The sequence below is a fragment of the Amphiura filiformis genome, chromosome 4 (assembly GCF_039555335.1).
Source record: "Amphiura filiformis chromosome 4, Afil_fr2py, whole genome shotgun sequence".
NCBI lineage: Eukaryota > Metazoa > Echinodermata > Ophiuroidea > Amphilepidida > Amphiuridae > Amphiura > Amphiura filiformis.
Genome location: NC_092631.1, coordinates 67,650,946 through 67,673,796, shown reverse-complemented (window position 1 = coordinate 67,673,796; position 22,851 = coordinate 67,650,946). Strand labels below are relative to the sequence as shown.

Below are 22,851 nucleotides of genomic sequence, written 5' to 3'. Positions count from 1 at the left end.
CATGCGCGTATTTTGGGGGGGGGATTTGGGGGCGCCAGCCCCCCGGGGTCAAAGTAGGGGGCGGCAAAAACGAATTAGCAAAGAAAAAAGGGCGCCAAAAATTGAAAAAGCATAAAAAAATTTGAAAAAAGGTTGCTTTTGGGACGCTAGCGCCTAAAAATTTTTTTTTTTTTTTTTTTTTTTTGCTCTTCACTTTTTCAAACGACCGTGAAAAAAATTGGGTCAACCTTTTCGGGCTGTTAAGGAAGGGCGGCAAAATTGTTTCTTCTTCAGCCCCGGGTTGGGGCGGCCACGGCACGCCACTGCCAATTGTGACAGAGTTTTCATCAAATCAAAAGAAAGCTCTGAAAATGACACATAACATGACATGCATTAGAAATTAAATCTTGAAAATTCCATATTTTTACATATATTTGAGTTTTAAAAAGAGCTGTAACTTTGGGAGTTTTACTCAAAGTTTAGCTAATGAATTCAGGGACTGCCTTTTGAGGAGAGCGAGAGCAATCGCTCTCTACTGCTCTCCTTAAATCTGATATAGGAGAGCTCTCCTTAGTTGACCATTCTCACAATTCTATTGTAAATGCTCTAAACAGCTCTCCCTGAAGGCTCCAGTAGAGCTGTTTAATGCTCTCCTGCAAATTCCAAAAGACAGTCCCTGTGAATTGGATGGAGCGCTGATCCCAAAATGCATGTCTTATTTACGTGGCTGTTGGAGAGTCTGAAAAGGAGCCCCTTGATGGCCGAACGTACCTGTACAAGTGGCACTTCCCTGGTACAACCAGAACCTGTAGGCCTACATGTTCTGGTGCCATTCATTGTGTGGAGCCACAGCTTTCTGGTCTTTAATAGTAGAAAAAACTGGATATTAAGGCTAATGAAAGTTGATTCTTAGTTTCCTATCACCCGCCCGCATCACCTTTTCAATTTGACCAAAACTTTCATTATTTTCATAAAAAAGTCAATTATCTGAAAATTGAGATGGAAATAATCAAAATTGAAACCCTCAAAATGTCTGACATCCCCTGCTGATCATAATCAGCCGTTTTTCTTAGTTGTAGGTGTAGAAGATGTAATAAATAATGTCAATTTAAGGATTACCTCATCATGTTTCTAGTGATTACATACAAAAATTGCACCCACGAATTGCACATTTCTTTTCATTTTAATAAAAACAAATTCAAATCTTTTCTCAATCTGTTGCAAAATGTCTGTAATGATGATCTAAGCATTAATACCTGTTTTGAGATGGTCTTTAATGAACAGTATAGACCTGTTATGAAAGTTTGACAATAATGAAATTTTCCAAAATAATTAATAATGAAATCATGACCTCATATTTCACTGAAAAAAATGTGATGGGAAACTAATCATTTCGTTTCATTAGCCTAACGGTGGAGCGGATCATGATCGATATTTTGTACCCAGAAAATATTAGTGGGTCAAAAGCAGATCCTGTAGTTTTTCAATAGTTTGAATTGGTGCAGTGTCCATGCACTAGCCAATGCAATATTGACAGAATGGCCTTATTATTCAGCATGGCAATTTTCAACACAATCACTGGACAGGCTGTATTGTTATCCATCAATGCTTATGGGAAACAGTTCTTGTGTATCCAATGGATATGTATAGAAATATTTGGCCAATATACCATTAAGCTCCTAAACACTATTTACAAGTTAAACACTTTCACTGAAGTTTAAATAATTTGCTTTCCTACTCATATATTGTGTGTTGTGTGTTATTTGGTCTATAAATAGCACAGGGCCAGGCTAACAGTACATGTACTTTAATGATTTATCAAACTAGCAAAGTCAGGTTGATGCTGTCCATTTGAACCCTTTTCTCTAAATATTTACATACAAATAAAAGTTATTAACATGATTAATGATGCTTGACTGAGGTAGGTAGTTTAAATCCATAGGTAGCATTCCAAACACAATTTCACAGCCAATTTTAATGTTGCAAGGAGGGGGTGGGAGTGGGGACAAAGATATCCCTCCAAATCCCAATATTTCCCTGGAAAGAGCTTCCTGGATTTCACATTTCCCGGCCTGGGGAGGGGGCTTTGGAAAGAGTGGTGCTTAACCGGGGGGGCAGCCAAGATTGACTGATTAAAAAATGTTCTTCTTCTTTTTTCTTTGAATCTAAAATTATTTATTTTCATGTGAAAATGTATATATATTTTTTTTTTCTGTAATGGGGCCAATGGAGCTAAAAAACGCATCTTGGCTCGGGAAAAAATAATTGCGTCCAACGTACAGGCAGTGTTGCCGTCATATTGTCTGTTTTGTTTACGCTTTTGGCTGTTGCCACATTGAATAATGTCGTCCACCGTCGTCTGGTGCTTAACAATATTGCCTAATTTTGAATTATGAAATATAATGTAAAGTCAAGTAAATGTCCCCTATATGAAAGCTAATTTCCGCTTTTAGTAAGAGTTTAAGTTTCTTCATCATCAAGTAAATGTCATTAAAAATTTAATGGATGACTGTTTCTTGATCATTAATTAGCCAATACTAGTCATGTGATAACTTTGTAATGAATCAAACCAACTGGGATTCATCCTGTGTTTGAAGATACTGTTTTTTCTTGCCTGAAAAAATAAACGTTTTTGTGGGAAGTTCTGGGAACATAGGCCTATTAAATCAAAATTTTCCTCCATTAAGGGCTGGGGTATGAACGTTTGGACAGTATTTATTTTGGGACATTAGAGCACATCAGACATATCGAATAGCATTCTGAATACGAAGAATGTCCTTCTGACATCAAATAATTTTGATTTTTTGAAATTCGCAATGTAATACACATTTTATGGCAAATCATTAAAAATTGATATTTTTGATATTTAACAGTACTCGAAGCAAATTTTATAAATCTGATGATTTATATTTTAAGTATATGTAGGTGGGATGAAAAGCCGACGATCAGTTGAAAATTTTGACCTTTCAGATTGAAGATATGGATTTTTTTCCCAAAACACCAAAATAAAAAAGGTCTTTTGGGAAAAAATCCATATCTTCTATATGAAAGGTCAAAATTTTCATTTGATCGTCGGCTTTTCCTCCCAGCTACATACACTTTAAGAATATATCATTAAATTTATTAAATTTACTTCGAGGACTGTTATATATCAAAAATTTGAAAAATATCAAATTTTTATAATTTGTCATAAAATTTGTATAATCGTGATTTTCAAAAAATGAAAATTATTTGATATCAGAAAGACATGCTTAGTATTCATAATGCAATTCGATAGGTCTGAGGTGCTCTCATGTCCCACAAAAATACTGTCGAAAACATAATAAACGCTCATTCTAGATCCCTTAAGATTGCCCAATTTCCCATCATTTCTTATGTATTACTTTTTTTAAAAGATAAAAGTTTCATTCCAAATGGTTCAAATTCCCTGGGAACATTGTTCCAGAGTTCCTACTTTTTCCAGGCATGTTACTCTTTCTGGATACACATTGTTTCCTGTTGTTTATATTTACTTGGTTAAACCATTTGTCAATGGTGGGGAACTACCATTACATTACAACTCAACCAGAGCTGCGTGTGCAATGTGAACTTTGATCTATAGGATCTAAGTGGGCAAAGGTTAAATAGAACAAGCTCCATCAGCTCCCAATATTTTGTTGTGAACAGTATTTTTCAACACCACCCATAGGACACTTTTACAGTTATGAAAATGGAAATTACATAAACAGATGTTACTCTGCAGTAAGGCAAGAAATAATTTTCCATCGGCTTGCAATTGTGAACACTAGTTTTCCTCCAGGCATGTTCCTGAACTTTTTAACTCTTTAAAAAAATTCAGGTGTAAACAAAAATAATCTTGAATGGGAATGACAGTTGCCAAACCTGTTACTTTGTAGCACAAGCAGGCAATTCTGAAAGATTTTCACTGATTTTTCAACGTCCTTCCACATACAATCCATTCATTATAAAGAAAGACATTGGTATGACTTTTTCACATTTAGCAACTGTGCATTTTGGCTCTAACCAATCTCATTTAGAATGGTCATGATATCAGTACGTGTTTCATTGCAGAAAAAAAGATGACTTTAAAGTTTAATATGACTTTGATATTCAGGTGAAAATGACTGGCAACCATGTGAAAAGGGCAGGCAGTTGTTGAATGCATTTGTGACTGATGAGCAATAATACAAATGTATAAAGTAGCTAAGAAAGTTGCCTTGATGATGCAGGGTGCAAGATAATTGCTATCATTAGAGAATATTAGCAGTGTTTATACAAGGAGGTGATTTGTTGATATCGCATGTGTACTACACTAGTTTACTACTAGTAAATAATGTTTACTGTGTGAAATATGCAGTGATGCAGTGTGCGAGTAAATGAAGGCTTGCTGATTGTTGTGTCATTGATGAGGTGAGTCTAAGCAGTTGTATTTCAATTTCGGCGAGAATGCGAGAATCGATTCTCGCAAACATTCTTGTACTTTGTGAATAGGTTTTCATGAATCAAAGTTGATTCTCGCAAACTTTTGTAGTTTACACAGAAGTACCATGGTCTGACCATCTTTACTTCAGTGGTAAAAACATGCACGTCTGACCAGTAAATAATGAATTTTTCAACTTCATACAGTAACCTTAACCACACAGAGGTGGTTTGGTGGGGGAGGAATTCCCCACTCTGTTCCAATGTAGGAACCCACAGTGTGAGATATTGTGAGATTGGGTGGGGTTAGGGTTCAATATGATCAGTATGACAGTTTTAGCTAGGTTGTGAGGGCCCGCCTGTTTACCTGGTTACAGCTGGGCAAAGAAGGGGGCACTTGCACATGCAGAAAAGTTTTGGGGACTCGCATATCACAGCACATATACGAAACATGTATTTTGTGCCCAAGGTGTGAATTATGTAGCTCATAGAGCAGACCCGAAATCTTTGTACATGTAGTTATTAATATTAGCTTATGGGGTGATACTTGGATATTATTAGGCTTCAAATTGAGACAGTTGAAACAAAGTAGTGCTCTAACCTGAAGTTGAACCCCAATGTTACTTGTTGTATACCATATGATGTATTTAGTGTGGCTCATTGTACAGGTTCATGGTCGGTTCATATTGTATACACCTGTGTGATGTGATGGTATTTGTGTCTGCAGTCTGACACATGTAGGCAACCAATTCAGACAGTATTATCCATATTTCCAGACACAATTTGTCATCTGTCACCAGATTGTGACAAAATGCAAATTGTTCCATGTTTGTGGGTTTTGAGTCACTGCAGAACACTTAGTGATGGATGTTGGGAGAAATTATTATGATACCTGGTGGAGGAAAATGTAAGTGTTGCACACTTGCAGTAAAAAGGTCCATAATATAATAAAGAAGTAGGCCTAAATGCAATTTTAATTAATTTTTTCACAAAAGGACACAAGTATGATTGTTGCATGTATTGTATTAAAAGGGCATTTCATGATCCACAGCCTCATCCCCCCACTTTTCTCAAAAAAAGTTGAGATTTCTATACCATTGGAAACCTCTGGCTACATGATGTTTATGTACCAAAAATTTCTTGCAGATTAATTCGTTTAGCAAAAATATCGTCATATGTGACATGATCAAGGGGAATGAGTCACATGTCGACCCTGGTCGAAAATGGGTTTCACACATATTTCTAATAAAGACAAGACATTTAGAGCTTTCAGAAACAGTCACTGAAAACCCCATGTTGATAGAACTTTTCTTTGGGAAGTTACGTCAATTTTAACACTTGTCAATATCTCAAAATCAATATTAGCGACATCCGACTCATTCCCCATGATCGTGTGATTATTTGAATTTTGTTCTGGTAATACCAGAACGAAATTACAACAGTGGCCTATGGAGCAGTGCAATACACATAATCATGCATAACTCTCAAACGCAAAAATCAGAATCAACTGAAATTTTGGGAATAAGCTTTTTACGCTGGTACCTACAACCTACTGAAAAATGTCATAAAAAGAGGACGCTAGGATCACAAAATCCTCCTTTAAGTAAAAGGTTCAAAAAGTGAAAAGCTTGACCTGGTTCTAAAATATAAAACTGGTTTCTGCATTTCTAAGCTTTTAACTCACTCCGTACATTTGGGCCTGCAACTGGAATTTGGGCTGTGCAATAATAATGACCCCCTAATGGTATGCCAAAAATGCTTCCCCCCTCAGCCTGCCAAAAATGACTTGCTCCTCAGCCTGCAAAAAAAATTCCCACTTTGCACATGCCAAATACTGTACATATGCTAGGCCTCCATGGCCTTCTGAAAGGTCATAACACATTAAGAGGACTGACCTCAGTCACAATCCATAGAGTGACATGATGACCTTCTATTTTCAAATCGCTAATTTATAGAATTACAAGACCTATGATGACAAAGAATTTGTTGTATGACCTAATTACCATGATTATTGCGATTTGTAAGTTATCAATTATCCCAATCTGGAAAATTGACCTTGCCAAATTACAACCAATGACCAAATCTATACTTAGTAAGGAATTAAAGGTACAGTCTATAATTTTATGTAAATCTATTTTGCCTATATGTGTTCAAATCAAAGTGCATGGTTATGGCACATAAAAATTTATATTAACTAGCGGGATACCCGAGCTTCGTGCGGGTCCCCGCTAGATAAGTAAATGGGAGCGTTCACTATAACAGGAAGAATTACTGAACAGGTAGAAACATTGAAAAGGCACATTTTATTTATCTAAATCTGTCTCTTCTTACATTTTCTTTTTTAGTTTCTTCTGCTTAATAATAGCTTGTGATTTTCCGTTTCCATATTATTTATTTATTTAACTCCGTTCCCATTATTTTCTAAATCTGTTACACATTTCCCTTTCAGCTTCTTTTTTATTTGCTGCTTGTGATTTCCCGTTTCCATGTTTTTTAAAAATTTAATTCTGTTCTCATTATTTTAGCTTCTTTTTTTCTTACATTTCCTGATTAGTTTCTTTTCTTCTTTGTTTCGTTCCCGTTTCATTTAGTTACTTTAACCCGGTGGCCTATTACTCGTACCTTTTTTGTCCTCATTTTAATTTAATTTTTCTTTATAATACCGCTTCATGTTGTTTACACAACACACATCTTTTTCTTGTATTTATTATGTCCTCTCATAGCGTGTCTGCGGATGTGTTCACCCGCTATCATAATCCCGTGACCCGTCCATGTACCTTTTTGTTCTTTACTTTTCCTTCTTTCCGTATTATCATGTCTACTGGTCTCTGGCTCGCAAGTCGCGTGGCTCTCGCCGCTTACACGCGCATTGGCGTAGTGCGACATTACGCCAGCTGGCGCCGACGCGCTTCCAGCCAGCTGCAGCGACGCGTAGGCTGACGACCGATTTTCATAACAAAAAACCCGTTTTTACCCATATTTTCACTGTTTTTGCAGCCAATTCTTGACCGTTTTCAACCAAATAAAGTGCATTACCGTCTCGGTATTTGGTGACATTTGGATCGAAACTGATGGAGCCTTTATACCCATACCCAGATAGATAGATAGATAGATAGATAGATAGATAGATAGATACAACATTAGCCTATTTATAGTAAGATGGAAAATTGTCACATAAAGTGGACATATTTGCCGAAGTGAAGTACCCTCTCCAACGCGTAATGCCCGGTTCATAGTCCACTTCGCGCACACAGATTTTCTTTATTAGGTTACAGGTTTCTGTGAAAAGGTCATTGCCTCGACCCTGCCTGCCAAGCAGCCAATCAGAAACTTTAATCGGGGGTGAATATTCGCTTGCATTGAACAAAATCCAACTCAAGCGAATTTATTGTGCGAAGCGGTTTTATCGTAAAATTCCGCCTCAAGGATAATCGTGGCGAAAAAGTTGCGGACTATGAACCGGGCATTCTACAGTCTTCATTTGAAGGCAGTAAAACAAGACTATAATCGAAGCGTGCCAAAAATATGAACAAAGTACGAAAGCCTGCTTGCTTGCAATTGGTAGTGCCTTGTTGGCATAATAGTACATTTAGGTCCATGCTGACACATACACACCACCCTTGTTGGCAGTTCTGAGAAAAAGAGAGCAGAGTTTGGCAATTGACCAAGGTCAAACTATCTGTGGTTTATTTCTACATTAAGTATGTTTTATGCAAATTAGCTCATTAATTATGCAAATATGCTAATTAGAGGGTGGGTTCACTATGATACATTAGAACATATTAGAAACACTTTGACCAAGTTTCAGGGCAAAAGTATGCAAAATAAAAGTACCCTGAACATTTATGCATTGATTTTTAGCAAAATATTGGCAAAATTACATATTAATGAGCCTTTCCAGTCCTTTTAGCTCATTAACTATATTGATTATTGACAAAAACATTAGGATACAACGAAAATATAAATTGATGTATTAAGCAGTATACAGACTTTTTATTATGCATTACAATATTATATACAATATATCACGTTATTTAATCTATTGCCATTCTATTTCCAGTAATGTTTAAGTTCTAACGAATGTTTGATGACGTAAAATCGATAATATATTTCTGCTAGATATTGTATGCAACATATTATCGATTTTTCGTCATCAAACATTCGTTAGAACTTAAACATTACTGGAAATAGAATGGCAATATATTAAATAACGTACATACAGTACATACAATATTGTACGTACAATACTCGGAGTCTGAAGCGCGCTTTATGGAACGTGTATGTCCAATTTGCTCCAAACAAAAGGCATATTGATCAATGTACTTTACCCTAGTCAATTAATCTGTTTAAAACATGCTCAAAGCATTTTCTAATTTCTAGAAAATGCATCCAATACCACCTTAACCTACCATATTCAATTCCTAATTTTAGGGCCATGGCAATTTGCCACTAGAGCAAGTCATGATATTTTGAGGTAATGCTTCCGTCAATTGCAAGCCCGGCTACCAGGGACCAGGGCACTGTAGACACAATACCCGGGACTGTCACCCTGAAATTACCAGAAAGTATGACCCGGTACCCGGGACTGTACCCGGGATGTACAATCAGTCGTCCCGGTAGCGGGGCCATGAAAATAGTTAAATTTTGGATTTGCTGATTAAAAACATTGAAAATTAATACAGCACTTTGAAACCCGGCTGGCATGGGCGGGGACAGTACCAGGGGTTTCACCCACAATTTGTGCCCCGGTACAATAGTACCCGGGGCATAGCGGGGATTATTACAATTGCCTTTGGTAATCTCCCCCGCTACGTCCCGGCTGTGCCCGGGTCCCTGGTAGCCGGGCTTGCAATTGACGGAAGCATAAGTGCTAATGGTGTTGAATACCAGTAGGCCTATATTTTGAAAGTCTTTAGGTGTATAGACTTTCATGTAGCATGGGCCATCAAATGAAGGGCACCATGCCTGAAAGAGGGGGTACTTGTAATTTTTTTGCAAGAAAAGGCTTGTTCAAAATTTTCACTTTGTTGGTAGATTGGTAGGGAGGCCTGGGGGAGGGGTCTTTGTTTTTGTTTAGGATACAGGGGTGAAAATAACTGGTACCTTAATTCTTACGCTGTCTGTATGTATTATCTTACAGTTTCTAGAGAATGTTTGCCTTTCCTCAAGCAAGGGGAGCTCATTAAAATAATTTTAGACCATTTATTCATCAGCCGCAGACCCATGGTGTACCTGTTTCTGTGGCAGAGTTCCGGGTGACTGATGTCACATTTAGGACACACATTGATTGGGGAATAAATGACATGATCTGTCTGCAGATAATGATGGCTATAGGGCCTGTCTTCTGCAGATACATACATGGACTTCCCTAAGTAGGCACACCCATTATCCTTTCTGTCAAGTTTCTAGTACTTACAATTCATATTACAAATTCATCTCGTCATTAAGGGTACATAACTGCATGACCTCACCACAAATTTGCTGGGGTGCATCATTGCCAATCCCAAAAAAAAAAGTCCATTTGATGTGTGTAAAAATATGAAAATCAGCCCTTTTTTGTAAGGAACATTCACAAAAGATCTACTTTTTGCATTAAAAACATTGAAATCAGCTTTAAAAAAAAAATGGATATTCACAAATAAGTCCATTTACCCCACCCCCCCTTTAAAATAAATCCTGGCTATATACTGGAAGGAAGCTCACTGGTTTTTCACTGTGGCTGGAAACAGGAGATAAATCAAGTGTTTTAACACTTTGATTCACCTCCTCCTCTTCTTTTATTATTTTCAAATATCTGCATATAAAATGATGTAAAACGGAGACAAACTTGAATGTCCCCTTAATAACATACCACCTCAAATACTGGGTGCCTCTAGGATTTGTCATGAGTGATACAGCTGTCTTCCTTTCTTTACATTGATTTAGATCAAATATGATTATTGGAACAGTATACTAAACTTCATATCTAAAGAAAACTACTATATCATTGTATCACTGTGAATGACAGGGACTTGCTGGGTAGTTTTAATTGCTATTTCGAAAGGATTTGGACCAAGCTTTCTGTAATTAATAGGATATACAGTGTACAGTATACACATCAAGCAATTTGAATTTCATCGATTGAGGACTGCAAGATTGTGAACACACAGATAGAGCATTGCTGTGAAGCGGTAGTGAATACTTGCATTTTGGAGGAAATTTTCATTTTGGATGAGTTTCATTGCATATTTGATAGCACGCTCTATGCGTTATTTGAGTGTTGCTGTCGACTAAAGAGCTGAAAACATCAGTAGGATTTTCTTAAAGTTCCTGAAGAATGTATATATGCAGCCATGGGTATGTACATGTTTTAAAGGAAATTAAAAGCAGGCTGCACAAAAGTGAGATGAGACTGTGGGACTCTGTACATGTTTTATATATACAAAATTGTGTGAATTAAGAAAACTCGAGGTTGTTATATGAGTTGCTTTAATCACTGCACTGGTTTTGTTGCACCCAGATGGCGATTATTAGAGGGACATTTGATTAGTGCAGTCAATGTGTGGATTTATAATGCAACTTGTCTACTGATACCTGAATCTGTTAAAATGCTTTAGAATTAAAAACAGCAAGTGTTGTTTTGTGTTTTTATGGATCATGTTTTAATCCTCATTCCTCAGACATACATGTAACCACATCACATGTGGCCTATAGTTATTTCCAACTGATGTCATCAAATGCTAAATTATCATACAGTTACTGAACATGTTCATCATGACTTTGAATGTTCATCATGACTGCAAAATTTGGGTTGGCATTCATTATTGAGGGTTCAGAACCAGAAAGCTGTAACACCAGCTCTCACAAAATGAGCATAAAGTTGCTTCCTTGCTTTGGTCTTCTAATATCAATATTTCCTCCACAATGTCTTTTGTTTTCTATTGAATTTTGTCATGATTAATGGACTGTATCTTCTATAGTGCCCTGGGGACTTTATGCTCATTTTGTGGGAGCAGGTGATTGTCAGTTGAGGCTTTCTGGCTCTCAATTTTCAATATGTGTAAAAGATAAAACAATTTCCCCAATTTCTTAAAATTTGGCCCGCAGAACAGGTTTATTTTTTGTTGCCTTGATGCAAAGGATGATGGTTGCTCAGATGCTGGTTGGACTAGAAAATAGAAATATAAATGTTCTCATACAGTTGTACATTTGTATTCATCTCTTTCTTTCTTTTTGTCTTTTGTCTTTTCAGGTGAAGACGACAAGACATCTCATCTGTGTAAGGAAGATGTGAATGGAAACAATAACGCATTGTCTTCATCATCTCCAGATCCAATATTATCATCAAATATCCCACCTGATGCCATCAACTCTACAGTAGTAGTCAACTCTGACAATATTGATAATGAACTTAGGCCTGTGAATGAGTCTAGGTCAAAGGTCATACAATCAGAAGAGGTCGGATCTGTGAATGATGACACTGATGCAAATGTTGTAGAGGAACAGAGTGAAGATTCAGTATCAGATGCTACACGTGAAGATGATATAGCTTGTGAAAGGAAAGAGGAAATTGCAAACAAAGTTGGAAGTAGTTTATTGCATGATGATCTTACAACTAAGACAGCTGCACAAGTGGACACAGATTCTGAAATCAGTGATATACATGTAGCAAATGCTACTAATAGTTCTAATGTTGCAGATGAGAAACAGGCCACAGGTGGATTAAATGAAAAGGTGTTAGATTGCCAAAGCGGAGTGGTGTTAGATTACAAAGGTGGTGTGAATGAAAACTACAACCACAACAATTGCACAGGGGAGGAGGATACATTGAATTTGAATGCTGACTGTGCTGTGACGGTAGTTGTGAATAAGAAACAAGACATTGAAATAGGAAATATCACACAACATACATCAATACCGTGTAAAGAAGATTTGGAAGTAGCTGAGATATTAGGGAATACATCTGATGACAAAGAAATACAGATTGGCCTTGACGATAATGTCACTGAAGCTGATGTTCTTGAAACTTTAGCAGAAATTGATGAGATTATTGATAATGCAGAGAAGGCATATTCCCTGTCATCAAATGAATCAGAAGAAAATCAAAGTTTGAAATCGGTAAATGAGATTGTTAAGGATCAAGAGACTGTCTATTGTGGAGATGAGATAGAGCAAATACAGAGTGATACAGAGGTTGAAATTCTCAAAACATTAACTGATTTTGATGAAATCCTAGAAGCTGCAGAAAAGGCAGATTCTTCATCAGAATCTGAAGAAATTCTTCAATCTGCTTCTTCTGCTTCTGCTGGAATACTCCTCAACGCTACAATTGTAACCAGACGAGGAGAATCAAAACTAAGTGGTGTAGAAAATTCTGTTTCTTTGTCAGAAAGCGAAAACGAAATGGGTCGTAGAAGCTTATCGTTTAAAAGAAAGACGCAGCACATGGTGTATACGCAAGATGAATTCCGGGAGCAATACACAAATATTGAAAGAGGCAAGAGTCTGGATTCATCATCCAAGCAAGATCTAAAAAGAGGTTTTCAGAGATTGAAGGCTGAGAGAGCAGGTAATAGGCCTCTGAGACACACTAGAAGCTTATCCACACCTGCAGTTGGGGAGTCGTACAGTGATGGACCATCACCAAGAAATAAAGCAGGAAGACCTATTAGCATGGTGGATCACGGCACAGATACGTCGGAATTCTTTAAAGATCACAACACACAAGCAAATCTCCGATTACGTGGCCATATTTCACCAAATGAAACCAACAATAATAAGAACATTGAAAGCAAGTCACCAACTCCACTTCAGATTGAGGTCAAGCCAGATTTGGAGATCAGGCCTCAGAAAGCACAAAATGTGAATGCAGAAAAACCTAAGTCTCCAACATCTGAGATGTCCCCTAGAAACAGCTCAGCTAATCAAGATCTTAGTATTACATCTGGATATGATATGAAAGTTGGTGTTACTAAACCAGGAGAATCTTCACCAACGAAGCAAAAGAGGATTAGTCTTAAGAATCATTTACAAAATGGTGGTGACATGATGAATGGTACATCTCCAAAGACTGTTAATAATGATATAAGGAAAACAGAAATAGCTATTGAACGTCAAATGATGGTGAAGCAAGCTATAAAAGGATCACCAGAGGACAGGCTGTCCCCAAGAGCTACTCTCCCCTCACCAACTCATCTCAATGGGTCAGTAGATATGAGAACTGATATATCTTCAAGAGCTACTCTCCCATCTACTCAGCAGTTAAGTGAATCATCAACTCCTCCAGCATCCATTCAACAAGCAGGTCCTTTCACGGTAACAACACGCATAGTAGATGGTGAGGAAGAACTCACTATTGGTAATATCCCCATGGAGACCCGTCCCCAATCCGCTCCTGTTATGCCATCACCAAGACCGCGTCACTTTGCTTGTATAGAGCCCGTAGGCCAACCTGTAGTGGGTCACCCACCACGGATGAGTCACATAGAACCTGTGTTGGTAAAGAGACCTGCTTCTCAACCAAGTCAGTCTATCAGTTCATCAGCTGCTTCATCAGATAGATTTGATGATGGTCCCGATACTCTCAGTGCAATGATGTCTGTTACTGTCACAGCATCTACAATGCCTGAATTACAAAAACCTCAAGTTACCAAGGTTACGAGTGATGAAACGGAACAGGCGCCACATGTGGCAGTAAATAACGGTGACATTGTTCCACAAGCAGAGCTTGTGGTTGAAGCTAAGAAGGAGTTGCCCATGGAAACGACTGATGGTACCATTGGCTCATTAACTGAAACAAAATCCACTTCTCCTGTGGTGTCCAATTCACCATCCCCAATCCCCGAATCAGCTAAGAGCACACGCAGATTTGTGTTTCCGTCCCTTGCAAGAGATGAGAGCATTGAGGTAACCACGGATGAAGAGGAGGATGAGCGTGGTATATATGATGCAAGCTTCAGGAATTCTGGCTGGATATATATTGGTGGGAATCAAGAGTTACAGATGATTACTGGACCAATGTCTCTAGAGCAGCAGCAGAAACTGAAGCGACAACAACAACCTGCAGGGACCAATTCAAACGGTAAGATTTTCTATTTTAATTACTATACTCTGATCAGCTCGTAATAGGTGGGACTCATAACATCATGGATTGATATAGAATTAGCCTTTTGCGATATGGCGGACACAATAGATGGCGCTGCACGAAGTGGGTAAAGGCTTTTGAATTTGCAGGGTTTTACCTAAATTGAATACTGCCCTCCTATTGTGTGCGCCATACTTCGAAAAGGCTAATGCATACACACATGCACATCTGGGGCAGCACCTACGTGAACTGCGCTTTGCATATTGTGTGAATGAATCTCGCTTTTGTCAATTTACGCAGGCGTAATTTGGGACTTTATTGACTCGCGCAGTAACAAAAACCGAATATTTCTCACCTATTACGAGCTGATCATAGTAAAGATAAAACTTTCTTAAATTATATACAGGCTGTATCCATGGTATCAAAATGAATGTTACCCATACAGTTTCTTGTGATTATCAGTAGATGAGACTGCCACATCTAATATACAACCTGGCCACCTAATTGGTAGAATAATGTTATAAAGGGTTTATACATTTTGATCAAAACTGATGGGTTCTAATCATTTTGATACAATCTGTAGTGTAATATCACGCCTGGAAACCAAAAGACTTCAGAAGCAAAATGTGACATACATGTATCCAGTAGTGGCTATCTTGTGTAATTTTATGTGTAATAATATTCTGTGGCAATGCGATACACTTACACTTACAGAACTGTCCTAACATAAGACACGTTGAAATAGTGATGTGTCCAATGCCTTTCCTGGATCCAAAAATGATATCAAATAAAACAAGATTTACATGTAAGACTAGTTTGGTGTAACATCAGTTGGACAAAGACACTGTGTTGTCATACCAAAAGCTCACATTAAAAGTGACCAATTGGGATATTCCAGTTTAAATCCATTCACTTGCTATGCAAGACATGATCTTAATCTCCCACACAGGTAACCCCATTTGAAATTCACATTGCCTGTGCTGAGCATAGGGGGTGTATGAATATCAACTGGAATAGCCCATTTAGGCTGTAAATGCTGATGATTGTATACCAATGTGATGGGAAATAGTCAATTGTTAAGAGTGGAAAGGATTGAACTGTAAGCCCTATGCTGATCCTAGAAATAGCCTCATTCCAGTGGCATAATTCAATGATCTCCATTGAAAAAGAACTCTGGCCTTACACATTGGCATGTTTAAGTTTTAGCAATCTGCAGTCACACCAAGCAGGCAGTCAACAGGGTTGCCAAACCTACATTGTCCCAATTGGGTGACTTTTGAAGATTTTTCTTGCGATTTTTGTCAATTTCTTGTCCCATATAAACCAATTGATAATAGAAAAAAAGGGCAATGTTGCGATTATTTGACTCACAATTTGGGCTGAAATTTTTTTCAACCCAGTCGGTCAAAAATGGCTGTACACCAGGCAGGGTTTACACCAATTTACCTAATTAGTAGATTTCCTATGATAGACGCCAATACTGGCCCATTATTTGGAAGCTCAGTGCTTGAATTTGTTATTTTTGGAGGGCTTTTATTTTTCAAGTTGTTTACTAAGTGCATAAATTCTACAAACTGTAGGCCTACAATCCATCAGCAGTTTGAGCTACTTGATCTTGATATGCATGGACATCATAAAAGTGGCAGCAGCAGATATATTTTGTTCTGAGGAGCTATAGACAAAATTAATTTGTCTTTTTTTTATTTATTATTTATTTATTTAAAGATTTAGGTATTATATTTTCAATGATTTTATTTGTTTATTTATTTATTTATTTATTTATTTATTTATTTATTTATTTTTTTTTATTTTTTTTTTATATTTTTTTTTTTTTATTTTTTTTATTTTTTTTGATTGATTGATTGATTGATTGATTGATTGATTGTTTTTTGTTTATGGGGGAATTTCCTCCAAATAGTCCACTTGCATGTGAAGAGTGGACTTACACTGTAACCCCCAGCAAAGTGGCCCTTTGGAATCGTTTCAGAACATTGTCAAAGAAAGTGCACCCTATGTTGTTGTTCACATTTTTTACTTTTTGAGCACATGTTGATGTTTATTTACATAAAAAAGGGAACATGGGGTCAGGCTACCTGTCACACATATTTCAGATTGACATTGGTGGGATGGAGGTTGGTGTAAAATCTGTGCAGCAAAGTGAATGGAGCACCTTTCAGTCCCTCAAATAAATGCATGCAAAAATGTGACCCTTTATAAGTCAAAAAGGTAAAATATGACATGAAACTGGAACAAATGCTCAATGAAAATCTACAATTGTTAAAGCTAAATATTGGGTTAATTTGGTCAAACACACATGCATTTGCATTCCAGGGGGACCACTCAAATGTTATAGTGCGCACATGCATGGCCAAATCTTTTTGAAACACCCAAGCGAATTTTACCCTATCAGGAAATTTAGCCCTTTAGTAAGGTAATTTACCCCCTAATGAGTTTTTGGCTAGTAAACATGCAACAAATGTACCCTTTTTGGACTCGTAATTTACCAAAAAAAAATTTGAAAAGTTACCATAAACAAGTTGTTCAGTTACAGAATACTACCCTTATTCTTGAAAATCAGTGTTTTTTTAGACCCTATAAATGTGTCACGTGCGTAACTTGCCTTGCCTAAAAAACACCCCTTTTTACTTGTTTTGTTGGTTTGTTGGTACGACTATTTATGTGAGTGCCCCCCCCCCCCGGATTTGCATAAGATTGTGGGATGATTGTATTGACCACCCCCATTGAATAATGCCCCCAGTATATGGGATCTATGCCTAAGGGGGCTATATGCCTAGAATCAAATCAAATATCAAATCAAACAATATACGTCTTGGTGTTTATCATTCCTGTGAACATTTCCCTTGCAAAAAAAAAATGAAAATAAAACCATGCAAACATTTCTATTTTATTAACTGAGAAGTTGTGACTCTGTAACACCTGTGTAAAGTCAATGGGGGATTTCCTCATATTTTCGTACTTGAAACCTACACTTACTAAGTAGATAACCAATATGATATTAAATGTGTAACTGACCTTCGCAAGGACTAATCAGTTATAGACCTGGAATGGCTTGAAAATATAGAGCCTAAAAATGCCTCGCATTTTGAAATGGATATTTTGTGTACCATTTGAAGAGCATTATGTATGTGTTGGATATCAGGGTGAGTACATGTAGTTGATTAAATTATTTTAAATTAATTAAAAATGAATTAGATTGGTTAATGAAACAACTCCACATTCTATGTGTGGAGTTGTTAGGTATATCTAGGTGACTGAAGTTTGTTGTTTTCAACTTGGTAGGCCTATGATAGTCATTCAGTCAGCAGTGGCGTAACTAGGGTTGGTAGCGCCCAGGGCAAGAAATAAAATTGGCGCCCCCACCCGAGAATATCTTAGACGCAGGGGTGTGGGAATGGCATCGGCATTATGATTTGGCGATTTGGCACCCCCTAGTGGTAGCGCCCGGGGCAAGTTGCCCCGCTAATTGCCCCTAGTTACGCCACTGTCAGTCAGTTTATCTATTACTAGAAATAGAAGTGGAAATGTGCTGTATTAATTAAATGGCCAATTCTACTTGAATAGTCCTTTGTTAAAAGTATGCTAATACTTACAGGGCATACCGGGGCTCCGAGCCAGGGGGCACCTGAAATATTGTTTGGCAAAATAAATTGTTGATCCGTATGATTGTATGGACCATCCCCCCTGGCAAAATATTGGGGGGGGGGGACATCCCCCCAGGATCTACGCCTATGCTCTTGGTTGGTATACAGTTTTATTCAATCAGTATCTGCAACTTGCAAACTTAAAGATTTTTTTTTAATTTGACCTTCTCATTACTCAATCACCACAATTTTTGTGGCGCCCTCTACGGAGGGGCCACAATATAGGCATTACTTTGTGAAAAGCTTCTAATTTCACTCTTGCTAGATTGACTTCGCAATTGTTTTGCTAAAATTATGCCCAGCTCAGAAATAAAACCACAATTTGCTTGGATTTTATTTTATTATTGTTTTCTGATATGCACAGGATAAAATGGTGAGCATATATACTTTGTTTAAAATACAAAATTAGGATTTATAAAACACCAAATAAATCCTGACCTTTGTATGCGTTCAACCAGTTTACCGTGTGCCTTAGAACCCGATAGACGGTGACATTTGACCATACACTAGGATCCACAACATGCTCATCTATCATGGGAACAGTTCTTAAACCCTAATACATTTGTACATTCATCCTTTGTACACAAACTCATACTCTGCAACTTGAGGTCAAATTTTGCACTATGATTATGTAATTGAGGTTATTGGACTATGCCATTGGGATGAGACTCTTGTGGTCCATAGTGATAAGATCTTAAACTGATGGCTTTTGTTTGCTAATTACCATAGAATCTAGCTACTACCTCCATGATTGGATTAAGTAAATAACTAAATCCTGTTATCTACCCAGCAATGTTTGCTCCATGCTCATCTATCATGGGAACAGTTCTTAAACCCTAATACATTTGTACATTCATCCTTTGTACACAAACTCATACTCTGCAACTTGAGGTCAAATTTTGCACTATGATTATGTAATTGAGGTTATTGGACTATGCCATTGGGATGAGACTCTTGTGGTCCATAGTGATAAGATCTTAAACTGATGGCTTTTGTTTGCTAATTACCATAGAATCTAGCTACTACCTCCATGATTGGATTAAGTAAATAACTAAATCCTGTTATCTACCCAGCAATGTTTGCTTAACAAACTACTAAATATGACAGAAAAGGCAAACAGACAGAAATTTAGAGTTTTAAATTAGAGAGTTGACAGGAAGTTGTAAGAGTTAAATTGTTATGGATATGATTGGTGTAAGCGCGAAAATGTTGAATGCCAGATCAAAGTCATCCGAGGTGAATTAAGTAATGTCAATCACAAATTGTTACAGGTCATTTGAGGTGGACTAACTTTATATTTGGATTGTCAGAACACCTTCCCCAATCAAACACATTTCTCTTGCATTTGATCATCTTCTACTCTTCCCTAGAAAAATCATTATAATACCAAATCTACACACCATGGAATTCACCATATCACGTCGAAGTTCACATTGGGCGCCACATTCCTTTTTTAAAGGAATTTTTATTAAAAACTAAATTAGAACTTAATTGCAATTTGTGTCAAGTTATATCAGAATAAATTAGAGGGATCACATCCGTGATATGAGCAACTTATGGGTAGGAGTATTACACAAGCACCAATGTGGGGGCCGGCTAGGCTAGCTGCAGGAAAACTGATCAATCCAGATATTTTTGGTCAAGTAAGAATATATTTCTATTTTGAATGGTAAACTAGCCGTGAATATGTGTAAACGATTAGTGGGAATGAAGGAAGTCTCTTTATTGGTACATGGCTCCTGCTGGCCACATGATCCTTCATCAAGGTGACACAGATATGTCCAAGATACTAAATTCAGAAAACGTCGTCAGTTGAACGGTTTTATCATGGTAATTATTATTAGATAATAATGTCAGGACATTTCTAATACAATAACATGGTGTCAAAGCATGTTCTCTAAGAATTAGGTTCTGAAGTCAAGTTTTAAATAGGCTTTAGACTTATTTTAATCCATATTTGATTGTTAAAGGTTTGGTTAGAGGACAGTACTAGACTTTTTATTTCATGTTTAACTACTTCTTTCTTCTTGCTTTTCTTTCCTTTCTTTCTATTTCTGTTTTTCATTTCTTCCGTTCATTGCTCTTTGGCATTTGTGTTTAAGCTTCTATGGTGATAGCTCAGAGAAGATATCTTGCCCTTCCCAGAATCCTTTGCAACATGATGCATCACCTCATTACATCAAATAACACTCTTGCTACTTTGTACAGGTTCCGTTTGTTTTCATTTGGAAAATAGAATAGCTAAACAAACAATTAGAAGTTTTTTCTGGCAGTTTACAAATGCTTCAATTTGATGCAAACCCGGACATCTGATTACCGAGTTATGAGCAATTTATCAATGGCTGTAAACAATATAAAACAAAAGAATTTTAACACTTTCTTTGCCAATATCTCAAAAACAATATTAGCGACATCCGACTCATTTCCCTTGATAGTGTCACATATTTTGTGCTCTGTTCATTGAAGTATCTTTTGTCATCACTATCTATATTGTACTAGAATAGCAAGAAAATCAGTACAGAAAATTGAAATGGGAGAAATGCATTTTGGGAAGTGTAAGATATGGTGAGCAGCTGATAGGAATCATAGGATCATCATTCTATAGACATTGATGTTTTGTAGTATTCCTATTAATATAGGAAGTAATTACTTAGGCAGTTGGTAATGTGTAGAGCCACTGATTATAATTGCATTAGCTCCATACTAATTGAATTGAATTGATTAATTCCCAATTCTAATTTGCTTTTTTTTTCATTTCTTTTCATTCTTCCTTGATTACTTACTGTAACAGTTTTTCATAAATTTCTTTCTTTTATTCTCTTTCTTTCTTTTTCCTTTTTTTTTTTTTTTTTTGTTCTTTATTTCTTTCATTTGTCTCTTCTTTTATTTGTTCATGTTGTACCTCACAAACCATTCAACTTGTTTTCTTATTTTAAGAAGCTACCAAACTTTAATTATAGGCATGCATTTCAGGATACATTTTCTTCTTGCAATATTTCAGCTTTGGCCAGTGGTAGCACCACGGGGGGCATGAGGGGGTAAATGCCCCCCAGTCCAGGCTTCCCGTTAGTGTGCGTCAAATTTGGACGCAAGTTCACATGGCTAATCATATTTTATGGTCCATTGTGGACGAGACAAAACTTCAAATTTTATCATTAATTGATGATAAAAATAAGAAATTTTTATTCTTTTATATTTTTAAGATTTAATAAAAGCCCCAAAATTTTGACCCACCTGCTGAGAATTGAAGTAAATTCTGCAATATTTGTAAATGCAACGTCAGGAAATCGTGCACTTTTTTCTTTTTTCCTAACGATTGTACAGCTGATGGGGGAAGTCCCGATTGATTTGTTTACAAGCAAGCACGTGCTGTTAATGTTTATTTAATTATTTATCACAACCTGACAATATTCAATTTTTAATATTTTAAGTTTATTTTCTCATAAATAATCTTGGTTTCCTTTATTAGTATTATTGTTACGATGAATAAAAGCAATTTTAAAGACAAAATCCAAATGATAACCCTTTTTCAGTATTATTTGTGGCAGCACGTGTTTTAGTTTTTGTGGCATCAACAATACGTTACTTTAAAAATAGAAATGCGAAGTGGAAGTACGAACGAAAATTGCTCAAGATTGACAGACTTTGCTCATGTTTTTGCACCTGTTTTTGACCACGCTTTGGACCAAAACTGACACAGAAATGAGAAAAATTATCATAGCGAATGGAGATGGAATATCACGCTTAAAATGCACTTTTATTTATTTTAACAATCAACATTTGATGAGGTGTAGACCCGTGAATGCGTGTGTATCGTCATAATCGTGAATTTCAGATGGACGCATTTAAAAATCTGTCTGGACGCAAGTTTTTGCAACCTCGTCAGCAAATTTGCGTCATTACGGACGCACATTTTAAAACCTTAACGGAACCCTGCCCCAGTCATAACTCTTGGCCCCTGTTTCCCCAGTAAAACCCAAAATTACGTTGATTTTGCCCCCTAAAATGCACTGTGCCCCTCAATGCCCCCGAAAAAATGTCTGGCACTGCCACTGGCTTTGGCCTTTTATAATTAGAGAGACTTGACTCTCAGGTAGTGCATGCACAATGCACACCATAATGTGAACTCATAACAAAGGCAATCAGGCATGCAACCCTAGGTTATGTTAACTGTTGATTCACCTGTCCTGTGTAATCTATAATGCCAAATATAAAGTTGGCAATGTTTGATCAGAATGACAAGTTATTGAACCGATCTCAATATCTCCCACACATTGGAGATCTGTGGGGTAGGTGTCCCCAGCATCCCACCCCCACAGTTCCCCATTGCCCTTTCCTGGCCAAGCCCACACAGATCAGTAGGCCTCACAAATGTTTGGTCTAATTAAAATAAAAAGCAAAAATAAAACATGACCTTCTCTGTAATATTCTGTAGGACGCAAAAAGATGTAGGTCCCTATTTGTACTGAGCAGAATACTTTGTACTGAGTACCCACCCCCCTCCATCGGGGCTAGCTGCATACTGATCACAGACCCACTTGTAGTGTACTGACTTACAAGTGCCTCATTTGAGATCAAAATAGAGATACTTTTAACATAATTGTCATGTTCTGGGAGCTTTCAGAATAAATGCCATGGATACATTAGCAAACAAGCTATGCTCCAGTAACACTACATAATGAGGATATCTCATGTTCATTTATTTATCTATAATATGACACAACAAGC

The 22,851-nt window shown here is 37.1% G+C and overlaps 1 protein-coding gene across 1 annotated transcript in view; it reads left to right on the top strand.

Annotated features, from left to right (window-relative positions):
- Positions 1-22,851, top strand: part of LOC140151265 (uncharacterized) — a 55,888-nt gene that overhangs the window by 18,503 nt on the left and 14,534 nt on the right. The window contains exon 2 of the mRNA XM_072173541.1: positions 11,630-14,458. Coding sequence (XP_072029642.1) covers positions 11,630-14,458 — 2,829 coding nt within the window. The remainder of the gene's footprint in view (positions 1-11,629; positions 14,459-22,851) is intronic.